Raw genomic sequence first — 26335 nt, 5'->3', positions numbered from 1 at the left:
TCGCCCAGGAAAGTAAATTCCCCTCTCCTCCCTTATAAATTGCTTCTTCCTTTCTCCCCAAGAAGTAAACATTATCCTGATGTTTGTGGCCATCATTTATTTATCCGTACAGGGACTGCAAGTGTATATAGCCCTAAGCAATATGTTGTTGAATTTTGCCAGGTTTTGCATTTTATATACAGGGAATCCTACTCTATATTCTTTTGTGGTTTTTTTTTTTTTTTTGCTCATTGTTATGCGTTTGTCATCCAGTTGTTACATGTAGTTGTAGTTAGTTCATTTTTATCACAGTAAAGTATTCCAGTGAATGACTGTACCACAAACTATGTAATAACCATTCTATTATAGGTGGACTTTTGTATTGTTTTCATTTATTTTTTGACCAGTGCTGTTGATGAATATTTCAGTAATGAATTCTAAGGCACATATGTATACATTTATCTAGGGTAAATAGGGATAGATTTATTATATAATGGGGAAAAGATCTTTAAATTTACCAGATATTATCAAAAAGACTGTACTAATTTATTCTGCCCCGGTGGTGTGTGATAGTTCCTGTTCTCTGTTCTTGCCATTTTGTCTGATTTTATTTTTAAAGTTTAGGTAATTAGGTGTGTGTTTTAGCATCTTTGGTTTCAATATGTGTCTGGTTAGAGGTTTGATACTTTTTCAGATGCTTAAAAGCCATTTGTATTTCCTCTTTTGTCAAGTTATTTTTCCATGTGTTTTGTTCATCTATTTGGTGAGGCATTTTTGGCCTTACTGATTTGTAGGTTTTTTTTTTCCCCTCCAGTATACTCTGGCTATGAGCCCTTGTCACTTACATATGTGACAATAACTTGGGCTTTTCTTTCCACGCTGTATGGTGTCTTTTATGGAACTGAAGAACTTAATTGTTAACATCAGATTATTCTTTTATTGTTAGTGCTTTTTGTAATTGTTCAGGACATTTTTCTGACACTGGGAAATTCTAAATTTGAATTCAGGATTCTGAAGACCTTCTTCTATTTTCTAAATGTAAAAGGCAACTTATGAAGCATTTGAGTTTTTTTTTTTTTAAGATTTTATTTATTTATTTGATAGAGATCAGTAGGCAGAGAGGCAGGCAGAGAGAGATGGAGAAGCAGGCACCTTGCTTGTGGAGCAGAGAGCCCAATGCGGGGCTCAATCCCAGGACCCCGAGATCATGACCTGAGCCGAGGGCAGAGGCCTAACCCACTGAGCTACCCGGGCGCCCCAGCATTTGAGATTTTAAAATATGGTTGGAGGTCAGTCTGGTTTAATATTTTTTCTATGTGGATACATCTTTTCTGGAAAAATTTAATGACTCTCTTTCTTTCCTCACTGTTTGGCAGGGTCACCTTTGTTATAAATCAGTACATTGGTGCATGGGTCTGTTGCTGGGTTCTCCCTTCGCATTTCCAAACAAAAGTTTAAATATTGGCTTACCAACTTACACACACATGCATGTGAGCCTCCCCATGTATCCATGCCTACACATAAAGGTGGCATTTTGATTGGAATTGTATTGAACCTATCAATTATGATAGATCCTTATTTACTTAGCTATATCAATAAAGCTTAGTAATTTTTCCTGTAGTGGCCCTCTATTTTGCTGTTTAACTTTATTTCTAAGTACTTGTTATATTGCAATAGTATTTGGAAAAGGGTATTTTTTTTTTAACGGTTTAATTATTTGACAGAGAGCACAAACAGGAGGAGTGGCAGGCAGAGGCAGAGGGAGAAGCAGTCTCCCCACTGAGCAAGGAGCCCTATGCAGGGCTCCATCCTAGGACCCTGTGATTATGACCTGAGGCAACGGCAGATGCTTAACCCACTGAGCCACCCAGGTTCCCCAGAAATGGGTATTTTTGTTATTTTTTCATTTTATTTATTCCTTACAGATAGAAACACAGTTGGGTTTTTGTATATTAATTTCACATCCAGTAACTTATCACATCCTGCAGTTAATTATAATTGCTTATTCGTATTTGTTTGGATCTTCTAGGTAGAGTCCTCTCTTTTGAGAATAACAGGGTTTTGGTGTTTTTTTCCCCCTTTTCTATTCTTTTCCTTTTTCCTTCTTACTGCCTTAGTATCTTGTAAGACATGTGATAGAATGTCTGGAGATACTGGGCTTCCCTGTGTTATTTTCAGTGTCAAAAGCAAAATTTGTCAAAATTTCAGTGCTTCTCTTTTATTAATTTAAGAAGGTTCCTATCTTTAGTTTGCTAAGAATTTTTTATTTTCTTTCTGAATTATGAATACATGTTGAGATTTATGAAATGTGTCAATTGTGGTAAATCACACTGATGTTTATTATATATATTAGAATGGGGGTGGGAGGCTCAAAACCAACTTGGTCATGGTATCTCATATACTTCGTGCACTTCATTTTGTTGATAGAGGACTATTTTAACATCTGTGTTTATAATGGAGATTAAGTTATAATTTTCTTATGCAGTTCCCATCAAGTTTTGGTATCTAGATTACAGTATTTTCAAAAAATGAGTTTGTGAGTAATCCTTCTTTCTTTTTCTGAGGAGGGTTTGTGTAAGATTAGAATCATTTCTTCCTTGAACTTTGTAGAAATTTCTGATGAAGCTATATGATCTGGAATTTCCTTTGTGTGGAGATTTGACTTGTGATTCAATTTTTAAAATGATCACACATTTATGTAAGTTTCCTCTTACTGAGCAATTTTTGGTAAAATCATTCCTATGATTTTATCCATTTCAGCTAAATTTTTAAATCTCTTGGCAAGTGTCTGATATTTTATTGTCTGCTCGACTTCTGGTCATCTCCAGTGATTTAAACATCTGCTGATATCTCTTTTCCTGATATTGGCAGTTTCAGCTTTTTCTCATTTTACTTTTCAAAGAATACAACATTGATTTTCTCTATGTATATATTTTTTCCTTAATTATTTGATCTTATTTCTCCTTTTGATTTTATTTTACCTTTAAAAAATTTTTTTTACGTATTTACCAGAGAGAGTGCACATGCATGCATGTGCACCCTGGAGAGCACAAGCAGGGGAAATGGCAGGCAGAGGAAGAAGCAGGCCCTCTGCTGAGCAAGGAACCAGGTGTAGGACTTGATCTTAGGACCCTGGGGCTGTGACCCTAGCCAAAGATGCTTAACCAACTGAGCCACCCAAGCATCCCTATTTTACTGTTCTTAAATTCTTGAGCTGGATGCTTAGCTCATAAATATTTCCTCCTTTTCCAACACAAAGGTATGACTTTTCCTTTAAATCACTGCATTAACTCCATCCTGTAATTGATATTAAATGTAGCATTTGTTATTTTTGAGTCTTAAATATGTAACTTCCCTCATGATTTTTTTTCTTCAATCCATTGTTATTTTAAAGTGTATTCCTTAATTTTCAAACATGAAAGGGGTTTCTTGTCATCTTTTCATATTTAATCTCTAGGATTGTGTTCTAAGAACATATTTTGCATGATTACAGTTTTTTAAAAATTGTTATTTGCTTCACAACCCAGTATATAGTCCATTTTTTAGACATGTACCATAACACACTTAATATGAAGAGTTGTTGGTTGCTGTATTGTATGAGTTAAGATTGCTAATTCTGCTATTTAAATCATCTATATTTTTAGTGATTTTTTATAACTGTAGAGTTGTCTTTCAGTTTGTCATTCTGTTAGTTTTAGTTTTCTATATTTTGAGAACATTATAAGTGACTGCAAATATAGAATGATTGTTTCCTGATGAATTCTTGAAATCTTTTATGTCTCATAGTGCTTTTTACCCTATGGTTTATTTTGAGTGATATTTATCTTACGTCATAAATAGTGGGAGTGTTGCTCTACCACATTAATGCCAGTTCTATCTAGGCAGTAATTTAATTTTTTTTAATACTCTGCACCTATATAGGCACTCAGTTGTTGAATGGCTCAATAAACATAGGTGAAAATTAAATTTAGTTGGTTAGGGACATCATCATGTGTAAAAGTTTGAATTTAACATACTTCCTCAGTTCATGGTTTATGCAAGGATCCTCCAATGACTACTGGTTGGCTAGTTGGTTAATTTATCTTCTTTAAACTAGTCTCCTTCCCATGTATAGGCAGCTGGTCTACTGTGTTTGAAATATGCCATAGAATTGTGAGTATCTTTGTAAAAGATGTAATGTTTTTTGGTGTATTCATTTTTACTTGCATAAATGGTGTGGTGCTAAGAGACCTCATTATATACCCTGCTTTTGAAATACTCAATATCATATTTTAAAAGTCCACTTATATATCTATATGTTTTTAAATTTTATTTATTTATTTTACAGAGGGAGAGCAATCACAAGTAGGCAGAGCAGCAGGCACAGAGATGGGGAAGCAGGCTCCCCGCTGAGCAGAAAGGCTGATGCAGGGCTGATCCCAAGACCCTGAGATCATGACCTGGGCAGAAGTCCACCTGAGCCACTCAGGTGCCCCAGTGTATCTATATTTTTAATGAGGATAAAAGATTCAACTGTTTCAGCTTTTCTTAGTCTGCTTCCCTATTTATTCCCTGGACTATAATTATGAACTTGTAATTTATGATTTAGGAAGGAATATATTCAGTCTATAAATATCTAGTAATAATGAATATTGTAAGTATTTAACAGTCTTTGAATCATTTGTCTAATTGTGCCCCCTCTTTTTTTTTTTTTTTTCTTTTTTAAGCTTCTGAAGTCGTCCTACACTCCCAGCTCACAGACGTCTTATGTGCTTGCTGTCTGGAGTAGAATTAATTTTATCTTTAGTCTCTCTTCCCTTCAGGTTGGAATATTGTGGTTTGACCTCCCTGTGTTGTCAGGATCTCTCCTCTGTTCTTAGAAGCAACCAAAACCTGATAAAAATAAACCTGAGACAGAATACTTTAGGGCACGAAGGAGTGATGAAGTTATGTGAAGTCTTGAGGTCTCCTGAATGTAAACTGAAAGTTCTAGGGTAAGTCTTCACTGGCTTCTCAGGGTAAAAGTTTCTTGTAACCAGGGATTGGGGAAGCTACTTATTTATTGCAGGCCTAAGGATCAACCTGATCGTGGATCCCTATGTATTTTGGAGGCCCTTACTTGTTTTTCTCCTATAGGACATTCAATTTTGAGACATACTATAGCAAAGTAGTAATAGCCGAGAACTGTAAAGCCAGACTACCTGAGTTTGAAATCTAGCTGAAACTTAATAGATACTTGAACTTATACTAGTTTCCAATCTGTGTTTTGGTTTCCTTATCTATAAAAATGGGTGAAATAATATCTACCCATGGTTTATTGTGAGGATCGATCAGCCAAGTCAGTAAGGCAGTAGAGGTGTCCCCCTACTATCTGAAGGTAGAGTGTTCCTATGAAACCTTTCACAAGCCAAAATGGTATAAATCTGATGCAGTTACCATTAATTTATATGGAAAAATTTTTGAGCATTCCTGGACCCAAAAAAATAACCTCTTCTAGGCTTTTCTGATACCTTAGGACATATGCACAAAATAAATTGATTTGAAGCACAGATACCCACAGGCACAGTTAAAAGCTATGATGGCTTGGTGCTGAGGTGCACTATAGGTCCCAGGGAAGGAGATTGGAGAGGCTGCTATTGCTGCTTGGGTTCCTGCTGCCTCTGTAATGGCTTGCTGCAACCCAAATGCCAAATGCTATTTTTGCTTTTTACCTATGTGTGTGTGTGTTTAAAGCAAAAATCTTTTAACTTCCTTCAGTTATCAAAAACAGGTGCTAATGTAGCTCTCTCATAAAGGTGATATGGTATAGCCATGACCTTTGCAAAAGCAGAGGTATGGTATCTATATTGAGAACTGTGCATATAACACCTAACAGTGTTATATGTTAGCTATTGTCCTCATTAGTAGTACTGTTTTGCTTGAGTAGAAAAAAGCTCTTGGGGAGGATTCTCTTAAATTTTAACCTATTTCTATTTCTGCTCTATATTCCATTTTCGTTCGCCTGCTATGTTCCCTTGGTATATCACTCACAGGTGATATACCTGTGTATATTCCTTGCCCCATTCCCCATGTTTGTCTCTACATCAACAGTCTTTCTCTGAAAAACAAATTCTTCAGAGAAATTACAGGACTGTGGGAAAACTGAGTACAAGAAGAGATATTCCCTTGTTTTCTCAGGGTGTGCAAAGAGGCGTTTGATGAGGAATCCCGGAAACTTCTGGAAGCTGTGCAAGTTAGCAACCCACACCTTATCATTAAGCATGACTATACTGATCACAATGACGAAGATGGTTCCTGGTGGCGCTGTACCTGATTTAAAGAACCTAATGTTCTTTTAAAAAGTGAAATAAAGGCCTCAGAGTGACAAGGTTTGGGGGCTCTTAGCTTTAGATGCTTTGTGCCCAGTTGGTGTTTGATGTCTGTTAGATGTAGGTGAGTCATTTCTCTGTAAAGTATCTGTTCTACTTCACATGGGGTTTGAGAGGCTAAAATAAAATGAAAAACATAAGCTCTGTGAAAGGTATAACATGTTTTTAATTGAATGTAGAGCTTAAGAATTCAGATGTGAGAAGCCTAGAAATGAGACTGGAGCACCAGGCCAGGGTAGATTATGTCAGAGCATCTGATTTCCTCTCTCTCCCTTGCCCAGATGGCTTCCTTCACAGCCTCACCATCTCTGGCATGTTTTACTGGCAAGTTTTGTGTTCCTGGAACCACTGGGTCTAAATCACTCGGGTGTTTCTTAGAATCCAGATTCTTGGGCCCCACATCAGACTTACTGAATCAAAATACCTGGATGAAGGTCCTAGGAACTGGCATTTTAAATTATTTCCCAGGCAGCTTTTAGGTACATTACTATTTGAGAATGGCTGGTTTTTCAATTGAAATGGGAGTCTACTTCCTCAGTGAACATTATCTGTAGCCTGTTGTGAAGATATAAGTAGATATAGGATTATTGGGATTAGACCTATTCCTCCATTTCACATTTGACAATCCCAAATGTGAAATCTGACACAGTAACATTTTCTGTGAAAGACTGTTTAAACCTTTTCAGAGCATCACCGAGGAAGGTGATTTTACTATTTTCTCTTATAAGGCTATAAAACTTTAATAGTAGAAGATAGCACTGCAAGGAAATTCAGTCATATTATTTATGAATATATATGCATAAATATGAATATTTGAAAATTCCAAAATTGAATTTAAATATATCATGAATTAGGGGGGCCTTCCTGGCTCAACTGATACAGCATGTCACTCTTGATCTCCAGGTTGTGAGTCTGAACCCCATGTTGGGTGTAGAGATAACTTAAATATAACGTTTTAAATATACACTGTAAATATAATATGACTTACAACAGAAGTACAAAAAGACAAATATTAGGAATGTTGTAATTTATGTTATTGATTGATGGAGGAAGGCTAAATAATCACTTCAGCATATGTTGATAAGGCATTTAACAAAACTGTTTTTTGGTCAGGTACTTATTTCAAAACATAAGGAATTTTTACCATGTACTACTAACAGTATACTAGAACCACAGTCATCTGAATTTTGGAAACACACCTGGTGTCACTGCTGTCAGATAATCCATGGGCCAGGATTGGGGAGTGAAGGCAGATGGGGCTGGGGCCAACCTTGTGCAAGTGCAAGGTCAGACACTGTCTTTAAAGTATTTATAGTCATTTATGGATATTTTGCATTAATGTTGACTTAAAAGATATTCCACTAAAATGTTTATCTTGATTCTTGTGTCTTTCCCTATCTCCTTAAAGTTGTGCATCCCCCAAGTTACCCCCCTCATCCTAAATCCAGCCCTGGAGAATAGAGTTTGCAATTTCAAATAGTGTAGTTACAGGGTCAAAAAGGATAGTCAAAGATTGAAATAGGGTGATCAAAATAAACTTTGGCTTTGTTGGATTTTTTTTTTTATTCTTTACATTTTCTTTTTTAAGTAAGTTTATTTCATAAATTCTTATTTGTTATTATTTGAATTTATTCTCACAGTATGCTAACTCCTTAAGTTAGATTCTTACTGATTTCTAGCCTTTTTATTATAAGTATTAAAGTATAAATTTCCCTTTATTTATATTTTAGCTGAATTCCTATGCTTGAATACGGAGTTAATTTCAGTAGCCTTCATGTCCAAATGTTTTCTTACAGTGGGATTTTTTTTCTGTGATCCATATGTCAAATAGAAGTATTTGTAATTTCCAGACTTTAAGGGTTTTTAAAGTTCTATTTGTTGGGGTGCCTGGGTGGCTCATTTAAGTGTCTGCTTTCTGCTCGGGTCATGATCCTGGGGTCCTGGGGTTCTGGGATCTAGCCCGGCATCACAGTGGGTTCCCTGATCAGCAGGAGGCCTGCTTCTCCTTCCCCTCCCCCTTTGGGATTATCTTTTAATCATACGGAATATTTGCACTGCTAGCTCACAAGAATCATTTACATTGCTATCAGTTTTCTACAAAATAATCTCTATACCCTTCGTTGTGAATCTCCTGATCAAATACCAAATCAAGAATCAACTGTTAAATTTTTTAATATGCCTCAGTTTATCTTTTTAAGAGCTTATTTGAGGGGGAAATTAATTTGAACTATGTAGCATCAAACAAAGTGGCTGGAAGGGCTCCACCCAAAAACAGGAGGAAGTCTTTTAATAAAGATGTGAAAGCAAAAATATTATTTGAATGGCAATAACTTAAGCATTATAAGCTTTCTTGGAAAAGGCCAGTTGGCTATTTGTGATTGGTTGTCCTTAGGTTTCAATTCAACCTTGAGACACTTACAGATTTATGTTTTGATTTGCTTGGATATTGTCATGAACATGTTATGAAGGCGCACACAGGAGTCTTTCCACAGTCTTAAAGTTAACATAATTATAAAGCAGGTTCAGGATTCCAAACTCAGTGACATTTCACCATGTGATTAACGGGCCTCCTATAAGGCACACAAAGTAATGCACAAGACAAGTCCTACAACAAACTAAACAGGACAGGGGGTAGGAGGTTAACAAATCAAATGTGAAATCATCACATTGTTAAGTCCTTGGCCCCATGTAAGTGGGTTCTCAGGACTCAGTGCTTATGTTCAAAGGTGAAGGATCCCTGTTCTTTGCAAAGATCAATCAGGCAGAGCCTTCTGTAGTTGCTGCCTTTGAGAAGTAATCAGGCATAAAGCAGTCATTGCTTGGAGAGTCTTAACAGTTTGCTGCAAAAAATCCCACTTTGTTAAAGGATTAACAAAGACAGTCTTGGGCCCCCACTTTTCTGTGGGTTATAAGTTGAGTGTGTCATCAACTGGTGCTGGTCTTGGTGGTATCTGGTCCCTGCTGAAATGCCCTAGGTGTTTGTGTCACTGCTTAACACAAACCACTGCTCAATATGAGTGATGGCATCTTGCTTGCTATAGTAGGCTGCTATGATATCAGAAGCATTATGATTTTCATACTTGAGTAACCTTTGACATGGAGGCTAAAAGATATTTATGTCTCACTATCACCTCTGAATCTTGGTCTAGGAGCTAATGAACTTTAGGGAGGGAGGTGTAGAAAAAGGACAACAGTCTTCACCCAACCATACTACTGTTGTTTATAATATATTTCAGTCTTCAAGCTTCCTGTCTCACAGCTCTAGACATTTCCTAAGAAAACCTTTGGAATTTTCTAAGCGGGAAGATCAATGGGCTTATCTTTTGTCATACTATTTGGTCTTCTGTTCTCAGTTCCTGAAATTGCCTCAGAGCTATAAAAATGAAATGGGTGTCTTGTTATTCATAACGAGCCTCTTCCAATGACAAGTTTATGTTAATGAGGTGACCTTTGGAAATCCCCAGAGGATGAGGGCCAGGCTGCCTGGGGAGCCAACCTTGATTTGAAGGTTAGAATTTTCAGTCACAGCACCTGATGGGGGTGGTGCTGGTGGAGTGGGGGGGCCTGTTGTAGGTTGAATCCCCCCAGTAGCCAGTAATTTAATCAATCATGCCTATGTAACGGAGCCTCCATAAAAACCCAAGAGTGTTTGTAGAACTTTCAGGATGGTGAACCAGCACATTTGAACCCGCTAGTCCCCAAACTCCATGGGACAGAAGCTCCTGCTTTTAGGGACCTTGCCCTACATATATCTTCATCTGGCTATTCATATACTTCTGTTGTATTGTAATAATCCAGTAATAGTGATGTCAAGAACAAAGGTAGAAAAATTAAACTTCCTTACAACTTACAGCCCATTGACAAGTAATTGGTACAGGCAGAGTGATCTTCCTCATTGCTTAGCTGCCTCAATGTTAATACTTTGTAGAGGCAAAAGGCAACCATAGCTTGACGCTTGACATTAGCTTGACCTCCAGGATCCCATAAAAATCCCTTTGGAAACTTCCTTTATCTCTACCTTGTCCCCTCACTCCCAAGATATGTTAGCAGTCATCCTTCAAGCATATGGCCCACTGATAAACTTCTGAAGGGTCTCATGATTAGTTTTACTAAATAGTAATAAATGACCTTTTCCTAACAACAGCTAGCCCTCCAAGGTCCCAGAAACCTTGTTATCACCAATCACCTCCTTACTTGAAAGTATATAATCAGCCATTCCTCACAACCCATTGCTGCTCTTTCTGCCCACAGTTCCTGTCTTTGGGATTTAATAAAAACACCCTTTTTGCACCAAAGATGTGTCAAGAATTCTTTCTTGACTCTTCAGTCCCGAACCCCAGCATTTCATATCCATAAGTATATTAATTTCCTGAGTCTGTGAACCACTCTAGCAAGTTAATCGAACCTAAGGAGGGGGTGTTACCAAATAGTATTTGATGTTACCAAACTATCACAGGCACTAACCCAGAAAAGGAATGAGTGAGACTCGGCCTGCTGCTACACCCAGCTGGTCCCTTACAGGGAATCTCAAGCTGGCTGCACACATCGAAAGCATGGTTCCTGGCTGGGTTTGCCAACACTGTTGCTGAACAAACTCTGATAAACTTGTCCTAAGATAAGTCAGTAACTCAAGAAACAAGGGTTAAGAAGAGAAAGGGAGAAATTTATTTTGGGTGGCAGCACCTGAGGGAGGTGACAGGCTTAAGCTGTAACAACTACCTCTCCAACAGAAAGATAGACACCTAGAGTTTTGCAGACACTTTTGGGGTTGGGGTGTACCTGAAAGAGAGCAGGCAGAGAGCACATGATCAGGGGTGGGGGTCAGTATATGTTCAGCCCATGATCTTGGGCAGTGAAGGGGACATGTGGCATGTGATCCTCTAGGCATGCTATTACTATCGGGTTTTCTGGTCTGGCCATTGGAATGTTCCAGTTATTGTCAGTACCTCAGAAAGTGCAATAAGAAATAATTGTTGGGGTCTGTAGTTGAGGAAGAGGGGTCGCTAACAGACTAATTTATGTTGGAAGTGTAGATTAATAACCTGGACTTCGAATTGGCATCTGATATCGGGGCAGTCTTGTGGGACTCAGTTCTTATTAACCTGTGGAATGTGACGCTATTTCTAGGTAGGTAGTGTCCAAATTGAGTGAATTTATAGGATATTCAGTCAATGTCTCAGGATAATTAATAAGTGGCGTGGGAAAAACACATGGTACCTTAACATGGTCAATATACTTTTTTTTCCTTTATATTTTATTTATTTGATAGAGATAGCAAGAGAGGGAACACAAGCAGAAGGAGTGGGAGAGGGAGAAGCAGGCTTCCCGCTGAGCAGGGATCCTGATGCAGGGCTTGATCCCAGAACTCTTTCCGGGATCATGACCTGAGCCGAAGACAGATGCTTAATGACTAAGCCACCCAGACACCCCAGTATACTTCTTTAGGAGTGAAAGAAAGGGAAAACTAGATTGAAAAGATATGTTCTTTCCAGGCTAATTAGTATATGTCATTTCCTGTCTAGTCTCTCGGCTTCTCCCTTATTGCATTCTACTCTGTCTTCTACACCAAAGTAGCTTTCTTTTTTTTTTTTAAAAAAAGATTTTATTTATTTATTTGACAGACAGAGATCACAAGGAGGCAGAGAGGCAGGCAGAGAGAGAGGAGGAAGCAGGCTCACTGCTGAGCAGAGAGCCCGATGTGGAGCTCGATCCCAGGACCCCGGGATCATGACCCGAGCCGAAGGCAGAGGCTTTAACCCACTGAGCCGCCCAGGCGCCCCCAAAGTAGCTTTCTTTAAAAACAAAACAGAAAACTATTCTCAAGTCTCTTTTCCCTCTCCTTCCACCTCTACTACTTTACATTCAGTTTCAGCTCTTGACCCCCAAATAGTGTAAACCATTGACAATGTTATTTCAAACAGAATACTGTGTTCAGCTTATGATTTTGTCCCCACTGCCTTTTGCACATATCATTCCCGCTAATATTTTTGTCTTCACTCCTTCATTTTTTAAATCATAGGTCCTTTACCAGAAGATAAGTTCTAAGAATAGATTAAAAGGAGGAAACTAGCCGGTTCCATTATACCAATAGAAGGAAGAACTCATATATTGTCAATATTTTTGTCTTTCAGATGTAATTGTTTAATTAAACAGCCTTCTTTCCTATTTGTCTTCACCGCAGAATCTTCGATACCTAGGACAGTGCCTGCCCTATCAGAAGAGCCCAATAAGTATTTGCTGAATAAATGAAAGGGTATGTGAATCATGTGAGGGCTGGATCAAATTATCCTTATTGAAAAGGCAGCATAAAAGGCAGCCACTTGGGTGGCTCAGTCAGTTAAATGTCTGATTCTTGGTTTTGGCTCAAGTCATGATTTCAGGGGTCCTATAATTGAGCCCTGCACTGGGTTCTCAGCTTGAAGATTCCTTCTCTCTGCCTCTCCCCGCCACTCACACACTCATGCACTCTCTCCAAAATAAATTTTTTTTTAAAGATTTTATGTATTTATTTGACAGAGAAGACAAGTAAGCAGAGAGGCAGGCAGAGAGAGAGGAAGGGAAGCAGGCTCCCTGCCAAGCAGAGAGCCCAATGCAGGACTCGATCCCAGGACCCTGAGATCATGACCTGAGCTGAAGGCAGTGGCGTAACCCACTGAGCCACCCAGGCGCCCTCCAAAATAAATTTTTAACAATAACAAAAAACAGTGTTTTTGTTCCACTTTCCAATATGTCATTCTCCCTTCTCACCAAACAACAAAGTGATTTCTTCTCAATTCCCTCAATGTCGCAAGTTTTTCACCACCAGTCCTTTGCACTGGTGATCTGCTCTGTCCCCTCGGCTCTTCCACAGAACTGACTCAAGGATCTTTGCACTGCAGTTTAAATATCCCTTGTCAAGGATTTGGTTAAGTACTGTTATCTGAAATATCACTGCCTGCCCCCTTTTACTAACAGAGCATAGGTGTTTTTTTTCCTACAGCTTCTCAAAGATTTTCTTATTGTCTGTTTTCATTAACACAGTGTAAGTTCAGCAAGAGCAGGAACTATGGCTCTTTCCTTAACTGTTGTATTTCCAGCCCACAGCACAGTGTCACCCAGTGTGGGCTCTGAACGAACAAACGAATGAATGAATGAAAGCAAAAATATCCCACTACTCCTGAAGGCAGCTGTATTACTTGCCAACTTACTAGCAACTCAGTGAAATTGTGACTCCCACAGTTTGGGAATGCCCAGCTTTTTGGAAACTCCTGGATTTGCAGCCCCTGAATTCCAACTCTGGTAGGGAGGAGGGCACTTATTTCCAGTTGGCTTTTGTGAATCACTAAGTGCAGTGAATCTGCCCTCAGGTCCTGGGACAAAGCCTGGAAGGCCCAGGAGATTCCTGCGGAGTGTCTGCTGTTGTGGTGGAGAGGGGAGAAGGCGAGCTCAGCAGGGTAGGGAAGGCAGAGCAGAGTGCACAGATGAGACAGGGGCCTGGTACTGTTGGAGGGCGTAGCTTTTGGTGGTTCAGGGCGCGGGGGCCGTCCTGATCAGGCTTGCAGGGGGCAGGACTTGCAGCCTGTGTAGTCCACTCCTGGAGCTTGTGTCGCTGAGATAGACACCCTCAGAACCTGGCTTGGGGTGCGCAGTTCACAGCATGGATGTTCTTGGAAAGGAAGGACCTCAACCTTGGCCTCCAAAGACCAAGAAAACAGGACCCTGGACAGCGCTTAGAATCCACAAAGGCAGGGCTTGCGTTACTTTGGATCTTTTCCACTGGGGCAATTTTGCCACTCATAATAAAGCTGAGATCCCAATCTGTGGGGCCACTATCCTAAAGTTGGGCAGAAATGGATTTCCCAAAAATGGACACCTGTTATTCACCGAAATAATATAAATTTCTTTGAAACAAAAGGAACATAAAAAAAAACAGTCTTTTGGTCATATTATTTGAATAAATCAGGGGATACTAATAGATATGAAAAGTACAAAGGTGGTAGCCAGGGGCTGGAGGGAATGTGGAGTTAATGGGTACAGTCTCAGTTTTGCTAAGATGAAAATAATTCTAAGATTGGTTTCACAATGTGAATATATTCAATGCTACTGTAAAGAGAAACTCTTTTAAGGTTTTTATTTATTTCTTGGGCAGACAGAGATCACAAGTAGGCAGACACCCAGAAGGGTGGGTGGGGGGGAAGCAGGCTCCCCATTAAGCAGAGAGCCCGATGTGGGGCTTGACCCCAGAACCCTGGGATCATGAGCTGAGCCAAAGGCAGAGGCTTTAACCCACTGAGCCACTGGGCACCCCAAGAGAAACTCTTATTTTCATTTACTTCAAATGCAATATTCTGAATACTACACTACTTCTGACACTTCTGGTCACCACATGGGTACGCATCCAGCAATTCTCCAACACCATTGGGTGTCCTACAATTCAACTCAGTTCTGACACTGTCCACCTGGAGAGAGCCTCAGATCCCACAGGTTAAAAGCTCAGTCCTGTACCACTGCTCCCCACCCCACCAGATTGTGCTTCTGATCCACCAGCTATGAAACAGAGGTTCCCCAGACCCTCTTTTCAGGTGTGATTAACATGTTAGAATGGCTCACAAAACTGAGGAAAACATTTTACATATTAGAGTACCAGTTTGTTACAAAATGATGTAACTCAGAAACAACCAGATGGAAGACATGCTGAGGGCAAGGAATGCGGAAAGGGGGCAGAGCTTACATGCTCTTCCTGAGTAAGATTGCCACTCTCCCTAGCACCCCTCATTCACCAGCCTGGAGGCTCTCCAAACCCAGGATTTTTGTGGAGGCTTCATTATATATGTGTGATTGATTAAATCACTGGCCTTGGTGATTGAACTCAATCTCCAATCTCTATCCTCTCCAGAGAGGTGGGGGTGGGTGGGGCTGGAAGTTCCAACCCTCTAAGCAAGAGGTTGGTTCCCTTGGCAACCAGCTACCATCCTCGGGTGCTTTCCAAAAGTTGCACATTAACATAAACTTAGGTGGGGTTGTATGGGGAGGACACTCCTTTCACCGTTGAGGTCCTGGAGCTATTTCAGGAATCCATGACAAAAGACCAAATTTTAAAAGATGCTCCCATTGTTCTTACTCTCCTGGAAATGCCAAGGATTTTAAGAGCTATGAAAGAGAAATCTTGGACCAACACCAAAATATAGAATAAACCACAATATCACAACTACTCAACTATATACCTAAAAATGTGGCAAATTTTATGTGTTTTTACCACAACATTAAAAATTACCAAGGGGAAAAAAAAACTGGTGCCCAAGCTTCAGAGTGACTGGGAAGCTCCCTCCTCACTGTCAAGGAGCTTGTGGCATAGTATAGAGCCACAGGATCACTCTATGTGTCTGGATGGCTGGCCCAGAAGTCAGTCCCTGGAGAGACTGGAAACAGATTCAGGGTCCTATTCCACAGGCATTGGTGCTGCTTCTAGAGCTAGTCCCCCGACCTTCCCATTAGGAAGGATGGGGATCTCATTCAGTTGACTCTCCTTTCTACCCGGAGAAAATGGGGACATTCATGGCAGTTCCTTTCTGTTCTCCAACTCTTCCTTTGCAGAGATTATTATTGTTACTAGAGAAGAGTGCTTTTCTTTTCCTAGAAATTTCATCTTCATTCCCTGATAGTAGATAGATTTCTTTCTTTTTTTTTTTTTTTTGTTCATCTTAAAGCTTCTCTACCTACTAAATCCCATACTGCAGCCTGTGCGATATTCCATAAGGAATGCCTCTGCACCCCCTTGCCTGGCTCTCCTTACTTTGATGTACCCATCCCTGTCCAGCAGTATTCACATCTTCATTAATTATTAAGATCTGCTATAGTTTGCTGCCAGTAGGTTGTAAAGGAGTGAAAAATAGTATTAGCATTCTTTTTCATTGACACCTGGGGGACAGCTATAAACATAAAATACTCAACCATTACCATTTTGCAATTTCAAATAAAATAATTATTACTTTAAAATATTTCAAAATGAGGGGTACCTGGGTAGCTCAGTCTGTTGAGCATCCAACTCTTGATCTCAGCTTAGGTCTTGATCTCAGGGTTATGCTACACAGTGGGCGTGGAACCTACTTAAAAAAAAAATTCAAAATAAGTATCCCAGACCATGAGTGTCAGAACTTAAAACAACCATGTATGTTAGACCTCTTCATTGTAATTTATCAGGGAAGAAATTCAGTGGCCTGGGGATCCCACGTGCAACCAGCAGTTTTGTTGCGACTGAGCCCTTAAGCTATGGGGTTTGTGCTAACTGGGCAATTAGTGTCAGAAGTTAAGTCAAGTCGTAGGATATCCCATTCATGTGAAAGAATTGAGAACTCGTGTTAGAAAATGACACACCATCTCCCCTTGATTACTACAATAGCCTCCTAGCCAACTACAAATTTAGGAATTCCCACAACCCCCTCAGTTTCCATAATTCAGTAGAAAGACCTACAGAACTCAGTAAAGTGCTTTACTTATGATTCTTTATTATGAAGGATGCAAATAAACAACCAAATGAAGGGGTACATAAGGCATATTCAGGGAGTAGGTCTGCGGCTTCCTTACCCCCTCCAGGCAAGTGACTGTCCCAGCACATCCACGTGTTCACCAAACAGGAAGTTCCCTGAACTCTGTTGTTAAGTGTTTTCATATGAGCTTTCACTGCAGGGGCATAGTTAATTAAATCATTGGCCATGGTGATTGAACCCAATCTTCAGGCCCTTTTCCCCTCTCCAGAGTCACGTTCTAACTCTCTAACCACATGGCTCTTTCATTTAGTGACCAGCCACCATCCTGAAACTATTTAGGGGCCCCTCTAGGATTTACCCCATTAGCATAAACTCAGATATGGTGGAAAGGGTTTATGAGTAACAAAAGATATTTCTATTGCTTAGGAAATTCCAAGGGTTTTAGACAAAGATTAAGTATGTTTTTTATTGTACCCCAGGCCACCCCCTAGTCTTTGATCTCATGGATCCCTTATAGCAAAAAGATCATATCTGTCTGAACGTAAGAGATAACAGCAGCATTTGGAAGAGTCAATGTGGGTAGAGATAAGAGGTTTCTAACACAATTTCCCAATACATCTGACCATCAATATAAGTATTATAATTTTACCAACAATGTAGATATAAGACCGTATTTCATTATGATAAACATAATCTGAAAAATAAAAGTCAAAAGATATCAGCCTATTACTAGAGTTCCATTCAGTCCAGGCCATCATATTGTATGGAAATATATCCCAGGATGAGGCCACTCATGTTCATAGGCTTCCATTTGATCTCTGCAGTTTCCAAAAGCAGGTGTGGCTTCAGCACCATAGCACTACACAGCTTCACTCTTTCAGGCATCTGGTATAACTGAGCTAAGAGATAGTATCATCTCCTGTTTTGAGCCTCTTTCTAAGTGTTAATGAATTCGAGATTCCCTCATTATATAACTTATTTGTTTATTTATTTATTTATTAGTCTAGCAGCTACTCCCCTCAGTCTACTCCCTAGAGTAGGGTTATACAGGTACAGAACGAGTGGGCTATTTTTACTATTACACATAGCTACATTCACTGTTAATCACGGTTTTCACAAATAGGGTAAAGGTATACTCCATCAGGTCCTTAGGAATTCTGACATAAGGATTTAAATACAGTTTCTTATTTAGGAATCATCCCTGCTTCTGGAGCTTATAGCTGCAGCCTTGGTCCTGTGACCATTAGGTAAGAAAAAGAAAATTGAGGTGATAAGGGAAAGAAAGAAAAATTATAGTCATTAGTCATCTTCCCATGGGAAGAGGAATAATCATGCCATCATACTCTTCCAGTACTCTTCCCCAGATCCACCGGGGTGGGGGGGGTAGTCTGTTTAGTGAGGACAATACCTTGTCTTCCTTATGTTGAGTATGAGCACGTACTCATGAAGGTGTGTAAGCCAGCCTTCACATCTTTATCTCTCCCCGTTTCAGATGAACAATGTTTAATGCCCATTCCAATTCTCTATCAGACTATTAGTATGAGGAAGATACTTCCCTACTTGTTTATGTGCTATAAAGCATGTTCCTTGTTCTGAAGAAATATGACTTGGTGATCCAAACCGGTGCAGTTTCTTCTGTCATGGTTATTTTATTGTACTTTGAATATTTCTATCTTCCACTGGGTAAGCAAAGTCTATTTCGAAGTCAATATCTATTCTTATTAAGACCCGTTGGCGGGGCGCCTGGGTGGCTCAGTTGGTTATGCAGCTGCCTTCGGCTCTGGTCATGATTCCTGGGTCGTGGGATAAAGCCTCACATTGGGATCCCTGCTCAGCAGAGAGCCTGCTTCTCTCTCTCCCTCTGCCTGCCACTCTCCTTCTTTACTAAATAAAATCTTTAAAAAAAAGTGTGTGTGTGGGGCGCCTGGGTGGTTCAGTGGGTTAAAGCCTCTGCCTTTGGTTCGGGTTGTGGTTCCAGGGTCCCAGGGTTGAGCCCACATCACATCGGGCTCTCTGCTCGGCGGGAGGCCTGCCTCTCTCTCTCTGCCTGCCTCTCTGCCTACTCATGATGTCTGTCAAATAAATAAGAAAATCTTAAAAAAATAAATAAATAAAGACCTTGGCTACCAGAATCATTTTCACTTGCCAACTGTGTTCTCCCAGGGAATTTGCCATATATCATCTGTAATCTTTTGTTGGCAGAAAGAATGGTTGTTCATGGCATTTTGTACTCCAGAGCTGCAAGAGGAGTATGTCTAGATTCAGGGCATATCTGCAGAGCTCCAGTGTCCGTGTATTTCATACATGCAGGTAGCCTCATCAAACAAGTACACAGGACTACCCATTAGTGAATTCCAAGCACCTTGTGAACCTGCAAATTGGTTCTTCCGATGGGCATCAACATGTTCTACGGTAATGCATCCCTCAAATTCTCAGTCATTTCAATAGGGCCATGCCTCATAAGGGCATCTCTCTTATTTTACAATTTTTTTTTATTTATTAGGTAATCTCTACCCCAACATGGAGTTCAAACTCATGACTCCAAGATCAAGAGTTACATGCTCTACCTACTGAGCCAACCAGGTGCTAGATACCCTTGGTAAATCTTCCATTGCTTTTTCACCTGACCATATGGCCAGGCCAATGGACACCATCCATGAGTCAGTATCATTGTTCAGTTCTTCAATCACCGCTGAAAAAGCAGCATGTAATTCAGCCAACCACACTGATTTGTTTTTACCCTCCTCAAAAACAATTTTTAGTCTTCTAAAGAGGATGCTGTCCATTTACCTTGGAACTGCCATCCAAAAACCAAGCAGCTCCTTTTTGGTCAGTTGAGAACTGTTTACAGGGCACTGTTAATAGAAGAGAATCTTGCAGCTCCTCATGTGGTCCCAAAATCAGTCCCAGGGGGAAAAGTCTGCTTGTCTTGCTTGTGAATCTACTGGGTAACTTGCTGCATTCCTCTGATGGCATATTCCTCTACAAACCATTTCCATTTTGTTATAGAAGTCTTCTGGGCACTGCCCCTCCCTATTAGTGTGTTTCTGTGACCTCACCCTATTATCAGTGTTATTTCTGGTTGAAAGATTATTTTTCATTTAAAAAATTTAAAATTATGGTTAAATGCACTTAATGTGAAGTCTACCATCTTAACCATTTTTAAGTGTACCGTTCAGTAGTGTTAAGTATAATTGTGCAACCAATCCCTGGAATTTTTTCATCTTGCAAAATTGAAGCTCTGTACCAATTAAACAACAACTCATTTTCCCCTCCCTCCAGTCCCTAGCAACCACTGCTCTACTTTCTCTTCCTATGAACTTGACCATTCTAGATACCTCGCATAAGTGGAATCATTACTCAGTACTTATCTCTTTTGTGACTGGCGTGTTTCACATAGCATAATGTCCTCAGGCTTCATCCATGTTGTAGGTAGTGTCAGAATTTCCTTCCTTTTTCAGGCTAATATTACATGTACGTATATACTACATTTTGTTTATCCACTCATCTGTGCATGGATAGTTGAGTTGCTTCTACCTCTTGGCTATTTTGTGAATGTTGCTACGAACATGGGTGTACAAATATCAGAGACCCCACTTTCAATTCTTTTGGATATATACCCAGAAGTAGATTGGAGATCATATGATAATTCTTTTTTTTTTTTCCCCTGAAGAACCACCATACTGCTTCCCTAGTGGCTGCACCATTTTACATTACTACCAGCAGTATACAAGTGTTCCAATTTCCCCATGTCCCTGGCAACATCTGTTCTTTTCTGGGCGTTTGTTTGTTTTGGTTCTTAGATAGTAAGCATCCTAATGGGTGTGAGGTTATATGAGTATTTATATACTTCAGTCACAGCGGCAGTTTCAATCAATGTCTAAGAGCAAGCTAGTAACTGCCCCTCAAATGAAACTCTCTAGTCCAAAGTCCCAGTAGTCATTACTGCGGGGCATTCACAGAGTTTGCCATAAGCTCCAGTTTACATTCCACATGGGTCTCTGGTATAGAAAATTCGCCATACCAGCACTCCAGTTTTTATTTTATATTGTGTGGGCTTGGGCAGTCTTACTTGTTGCCATTTAGCATGTCCAACTAATACTGCTTGAAGGGTGGATTTACATGCCTGGAGTTTCACAAAACTAGTTAGGGGAAACTTTGCCATATGCAATATCCACCCACCTAATACACTCAGGTAAAAGAGAAATACAGACCCAGTCACTTCATGTAAACATTCTAGTTTTCACCCAAATCTCTACTTTAATCCTATCAACACTTAACATTTCTGTATTCTCTCGATCTGATTACAGCTCCTGTTAGGGATGCACCAGTGGGTTTTGATACCGCAGTGCACAAGGTTCCCTTGTCTAGGAGTCCCAGAAACTACTCTTCTCCACTCCGGCCCATATGTGAAATTTAATCAGGCACCAAATGTATGATTGTATAGATAAACTTATAAACTCAGCATTTATAGGTTAGCCCTAAATAAAAACATTCAAGGTAAGCATTCAAAGAATAGAAATTGAAGTCAAAACTTCCATGTTAGTAGAGAAAAAAGAAAGGAATAAAGACAAATCATTTGATACAAGAGAATGCAAGAAAATTGGGAAAAAAGAGGCAAGAAAGGTGTGGTTAACAAGACACAATAAGCTGGCAGAAAGAAATCTGAAAAATATTGAGCTAAATAAGTATTAGATAAAACAGTAAGATAAAAATTTTATAGATAATGAGGATCATTACATAATAAACATGTTTATCAGAAATACATAGAAGTTCTCAATTTATATATCCAATGTAATCTTAAATTACATGAAGCTAAAAATGTGCATAAAGATAAAGGGAGATTGCCAAATCCACAATTATGGGAAATTTAAGAAACCATTCTCAGTGATAGATAATTCTATCAGATATAAATAGGACAAGCTAGATTTAAACATCTAGGGAAAGAATTCTACCCCCAGTATTTAGAGAATATATTTTCCTCTCAAGCATAAATGGAACATTACGCGCACGCGCACACACACGTGCACACACACAGGTCACAAAGCAAATCTCAGTAAACCCAAAGAATGGAGATCATACAAAGCATTTTAAGAAATAACCTCCAGGGACACCTGGCTGGCTCAGTGGGTTAAAGCCTCTGCCTTCGGCTCAGGTCATGATCCCAGGGTCCTGGGATAGAGCCCCTCGTCAGGCTCTCTGCTCAGTGGGGAGCCTGCTTCCTCTGTCTCTGCCTTCCTCTGCCTACCTGTGACCTCTGTCAAATAAATAAATAAAATCTATGAAAAAAAAAAAGAAATAACCTCCAAAATCTGTATGTTTGAAAATTTGAAAACATACTTCTTTGTAATTTATGAGTCAAGAAAGGAAGAAATGAAAGTGAGACAATGTTGGGACCTGAACAACAGTGAAAACACACCATGTATCACAGCTCAGGACAAGGTGTTAACTAGTACATAGAGAACAAGTTTCCGAAGGCAGCTGCTTAACCAACTGAGCCACCCAGGCGTCCCCATAGAGAACAAGTTTTAAACTTAGATACAGTAATTAGAAGAAACATTTTTTAAAACTCTTAAAGCACTGTCTTATCTAAAAATTTAGAACAAAAAAATACAAACTGTAAATCCAAAGAATGTGGAAAGCAGAAAAGAAAGACAATAGTAGCAAATAAAATCAAGACAGAGTATCAATGAAGAAAAAAGGCTGCTTCTCAGAAAAGATAAAAAACCTCTGGTGAGACTGGTTACAAAACAGAAAGCAAAACAGAACACCACTATCCATAAAATAAAATTTCAAATTAAAGAAAAATTAGTAACTTAGAAAAGTGTATCCTACAAAAACCAAGTCACGAACAAAATTTTTTAAAATCTGAATAGATTCAAAACTAGAAAAAACTTAGGCAAAAATCTTCCCAGCTCAATAAGGGAATGAAGATTTTAAACCAATGCCTTTTATGCTGAGAACTGTAAAATTTCTAAGTGTGAGCAAACAAAAATAAATTTATTTAAAAATAAATACATTCTGACCAGGTAGGCTTACCTCAGAAGTATAATGAGAATAAAATCTGTTAGTGCAACTCATTTCATGAATTGATGTGATGCATTTAACTTATATTTATACACATTAAAATAATCTTAAAACCTTCCAAATATATGCATTAAAGTCGGAAATATCATAAAAATTCCTGTTTTCACCACCTCTTTAAACATTATGTAGCTGTTGAAGTAAACCAATGGAACACATATGCACATGTATATGTACACATATTACATACACAAATACTTCTCATGACTATTCAGTTAACTTTTCACATAGCAGCCTTTGAAAAGCTAAATTGTTATTTTAAAAAGCCCCCAAATACACTACAGGTTTTTTTAGAAAGTAGTTTTAGATGTCAGAATCTCAGGCAAAGCTATGTTCACCCAGTTACTCTTCACACATTCAGAGAATACTGTAAGGAGCAAATCTGAATTGTGTAATTTGTGTGAACCCAAAATGTTCTGTTTCCCTGAGATGTACCTCCTCTTCAGAGAGGAAGAGGCAAGGGCTTTAGCTTGTTCTGCTTGCTCAGGGGTGAGGAATGTCCCAGAGCTCTGTCCCCTTATTTTCCCTAAAGGTGACTTTCCGTGCAGTGTCTTTATATTAAAGGGCAGTACTACATAAAACTATGAGGCCTTTGAAGGCTGGCCGACTGAAGAAAATGGCGCAGAACAGGAAAATGGTGCGTCCAAAGAACGGCTCCCTCTTTTTCCTAGTCCGCTAACCGACTCCCCCCACCCCCCGCCCCAACCAGGTCTTCTCTTCCCCACTGATAAGTACAAAATTCTGAATACATTTTACGTATAAACCGCGTTTTTAAACTTTAAAATTGTTATTTCATTTTTCAGTGGATTTTTTTTCCTGTTTGAAAATTGTTTAGGTTACTTGAATCAGAATGCACAATAATTTTCCTCATTAAGACTAATGAATCTTTTTTCTAAAATTTTTTTTTTTTTTTTTTTTTTTTTTTTTAACTAACAGCTTTTCATTTCGCAACTGACCTTTCAGGAGTGAATTAAAAGACAGTAAGCCAGGGACAGGTCAAGAAGCCCAAGTTGAAAGACTTTCCCGGAAGGTGGCCCCCCGGGACCACCAGCCAATCAGGATTAGAAAGAGCCCCGCCAGGTTGCGCTCCCAGACCCAAAGGCACACACCCCAGCGTTCCGCTTGCGCAGCGGGGCCGCACACCGCGGTTCCGGGGCTCCGCGACGACGCGCTGCCTGACCGGTAGGAGCCGCCGTCGACGAGCGACGGGTGCCGTCCAGGCCACGCCGGGTGCCGTCCCCTCGCCTCCCCCCACCCCCGCCACCGATCCCTCAACCGGCGGACATGGTTGAGGCAGATCGCCCCGGGAAGCTTTTCATTGGGGGTCTCAACCCCGAAACCGATGAAAAAGGCCTAGAGGCCGCATTTGGCAAGTATGGCCGCATCAGCGAGGTTCTCTTGATGAAAGATCGAGAAACCAGCAAGTCCAGGGGCTTCGCGTTTGTCACCTTCGAAAGCCCCGCGGACGCCAAGGCCGCCGCCAGAGACATGAACGGCAAGTCCCTGGATGGTAAGGCCATCAAGGTGGCCCAGGCCACCAAGCCGGCGTTTGAGAGCGGGCGGCGGGGCGCGCCGCCGCCGTCCCGCAGCCGCGGTCGCCCGAGGGGCCTGCGCGGGAGCCGCGGGGGCGGTGGAGGCCCGCGGCGACCCCCGTCCCGGGGCGGGCCGGCGGACGACGGCAGCTACGCGGGGGATTTCGATCCGCGGCCCTCTAGGGCCCCGCTGCCCATGAAGCGCGGGCCGCCACCGCGCAGGGCCGGGCCGCCCCCCAAGAGGGCCGCACCGTCGGGCCCGGCTCGCAGCGGCGGCGGCGGCGGCGGCATGCGCGGGCGGGCTACGGCCGCACGGGGGCGAGACGGCTATGCGGGCCCGCCGCGCCGGGACCCGCCGCCTCTGCGCCGCGACCCCTACCTAGGCCCCCGGGAGGAGGGCTACTCGCCCAGAGACGGCTACTCGAGCCGAGACTACCCCCGCGAGTTTGCTCCCTCGCCCCGAGAGTACACCTACCGCGATTACGGCCACGCCAGTGCCCGGGACGACTGCCCGTCGAGAGGCTACGGCGACCGAGACGGCTATGGGGGGCGCGACCGTGACTACGCGGACCACCCGAGTGGAGGCTCCTACCGAGACCCCTTCGAGAGCTACGGAGACCCGCGCAGTGCCGCCACAGCGCGGGGGCCCCCGCCTTCTTACGGCGGAGGAGGCCGCTACGACGACTACCGCGGCTGCTCACCTGACGTCTACGGCGGCGGCCGCGACGGTTACGGCGGCGGCCGCAGCGACCGCTACTCGAGGGGCCGCGACCGGGTAGGCAGAGCCGACCGCGGGCTCTCCCCGTCCTTGGAAAGAGGGTGCCCTCCCCCGCGCGATTCTTACAGCCGCTCTGGCCGCAGGATCCCCAGGGGCGGAGGCCGCCTGGGAAGTCGCCCCGAGAGAGGGGGAGGCCGCAGCAGATACTAAGTACCAACAGACTTGGGACCAAAATGCCGTTTTCACAGAAACTAACGAAAAGAAGAGTCTGTGCCCTGGTCAACTACCCAAGGACTAGTACAAGGAAGAGTTGTTTTTACCTTTTAAGAATTTTCTGTTAACCTCCTCTCCATGATTTTTGTGCTTTTGGGAGGAAAAAGTTAAAACTCGTTTAATTGCGTTTTGGAATTGTTAACGTTTCTTTCAACAAGCTCATGTTAAAAGTGTAAGACTTGAACCTGCGTACTAGTCTTCTTATATTTTCAAGTAAAAATTCTTCTAAAGGCTTCCTCCCTTCTAAATTTTCTAAAAATGAGACAAACAGTTCTAAGATCTTTTACAAACGTCTCAAAAAATGGAAAAACGGATCATTCTGTTCATTCAAACCAACTAGATTTTTGGGGGAAGAGTGGGAGGGAATTAGTGTATGCTACTCTTTAAGATTTCAGGGTGTATCTTTCAAACCCAGGCTCAGTGTTCCCAATATTTTGAAAGAAAAATGACCAGCAACAACAACAAAAATTACTTAAATGTTTATTTAAAGGAAGTTCTATACACTCTGTAAGTCTTAAAAAAAAAAAAAAGCAAGTGGACAATACTGGCCATATTTTTGGGGTTTTTTGCCTTTACATTGGGAATCTGCAGGAATTCCTGATCCCTTTGTCCCCAAAATACTGTTCATATGTGTTGAACAAGAATGGAATACCAAATTAAAGATTTGGCCAGCCAACCACAGGGATGCGAAAATCCCAGAAAAACATCAATTAATAGCATTTATTTTCACCACCAACAAATTACTAAGAAATAAGTAGAAAATACACCACTAGTGGATTTGGGGATCATATGGCTTCCATTTCTAACTCCAAGCTACTTGCTCTTGGCTCTAGAGCCAGCTGCTGGCTCCTGTGGAGAGAAATAGGATTCTGCCCCCAGGGGTGGAGGAATCAAATGCGAGCAACATCAGAGCTCAGAAGCTCAGAGAGTTCTAAG

The 26335-nt window shown here is 41.0% G+C and overlaps 2 protein-coding genes across 2 annotated transcripts in view; both read left to right on the top strand.

The window, feature by feature from the left end:
- Window positions 1–24062, top strand: part of NLRP14 (NLR family pyrin domain containing 14) — a 47847-nt gene extending 23785 nt beyond the window's left edge. The window contains 3 exon segments of the mRNA XM_059392192.1: window positions 4782–4952; window positions 6136–6255; window positions 23840–24062. Coding sequence (XP_059248175.1) covers window positions 4782–4952; window positions 6136–6255; window positions 23840–24062 — 514 coding nt within the window.
- Window positions 24063–24160: 98 nt separating this feature from the next.
- On the top strand, window positions 24161–25336 carry RBMXL2 (RBMX like 2). The gene has a single exon (XM_059389142.1). The coding sequence runs from the start codon at window positions 24161–24163 to the stop codon at window positions 25334–25336; it is 1176 nt and encodes a 391-aa protein (XP_059245125.1).
- The last annotated feature ends 999 nt before the right edge of the window (window positions 25337–26335 follow it).

The sequence above is a fragment of the Mustela nigripes genome, chromosome 1, assembly GCF_022355385.1.
Source record: "Mustela nigripes isolate SB6536 chromosome 1, MUSNIG.SB6536, whole genome shotgun sequence".
NCBI classification, from domain to species: Eukaryota; Metazoa; Chordata; class Mammalia; order Carnivora; family Mustelidae; genus Mustela; species Mustela nigripes.
The sequence above is the reverse complement of the archived record's forward strand: the minus strand, read 5'-3'. Positions and strand labels throughout refer to the sequence as shown.

Coding starts and splice junctions, on each gene's coding strand:
- RBMXL2 (XM_059389142.1), top strand. CDS start 24,161: ATGGTTGAGGCAGATCGCCCCGGGAAGCTTTTCATTGGGGGTCTCAAC.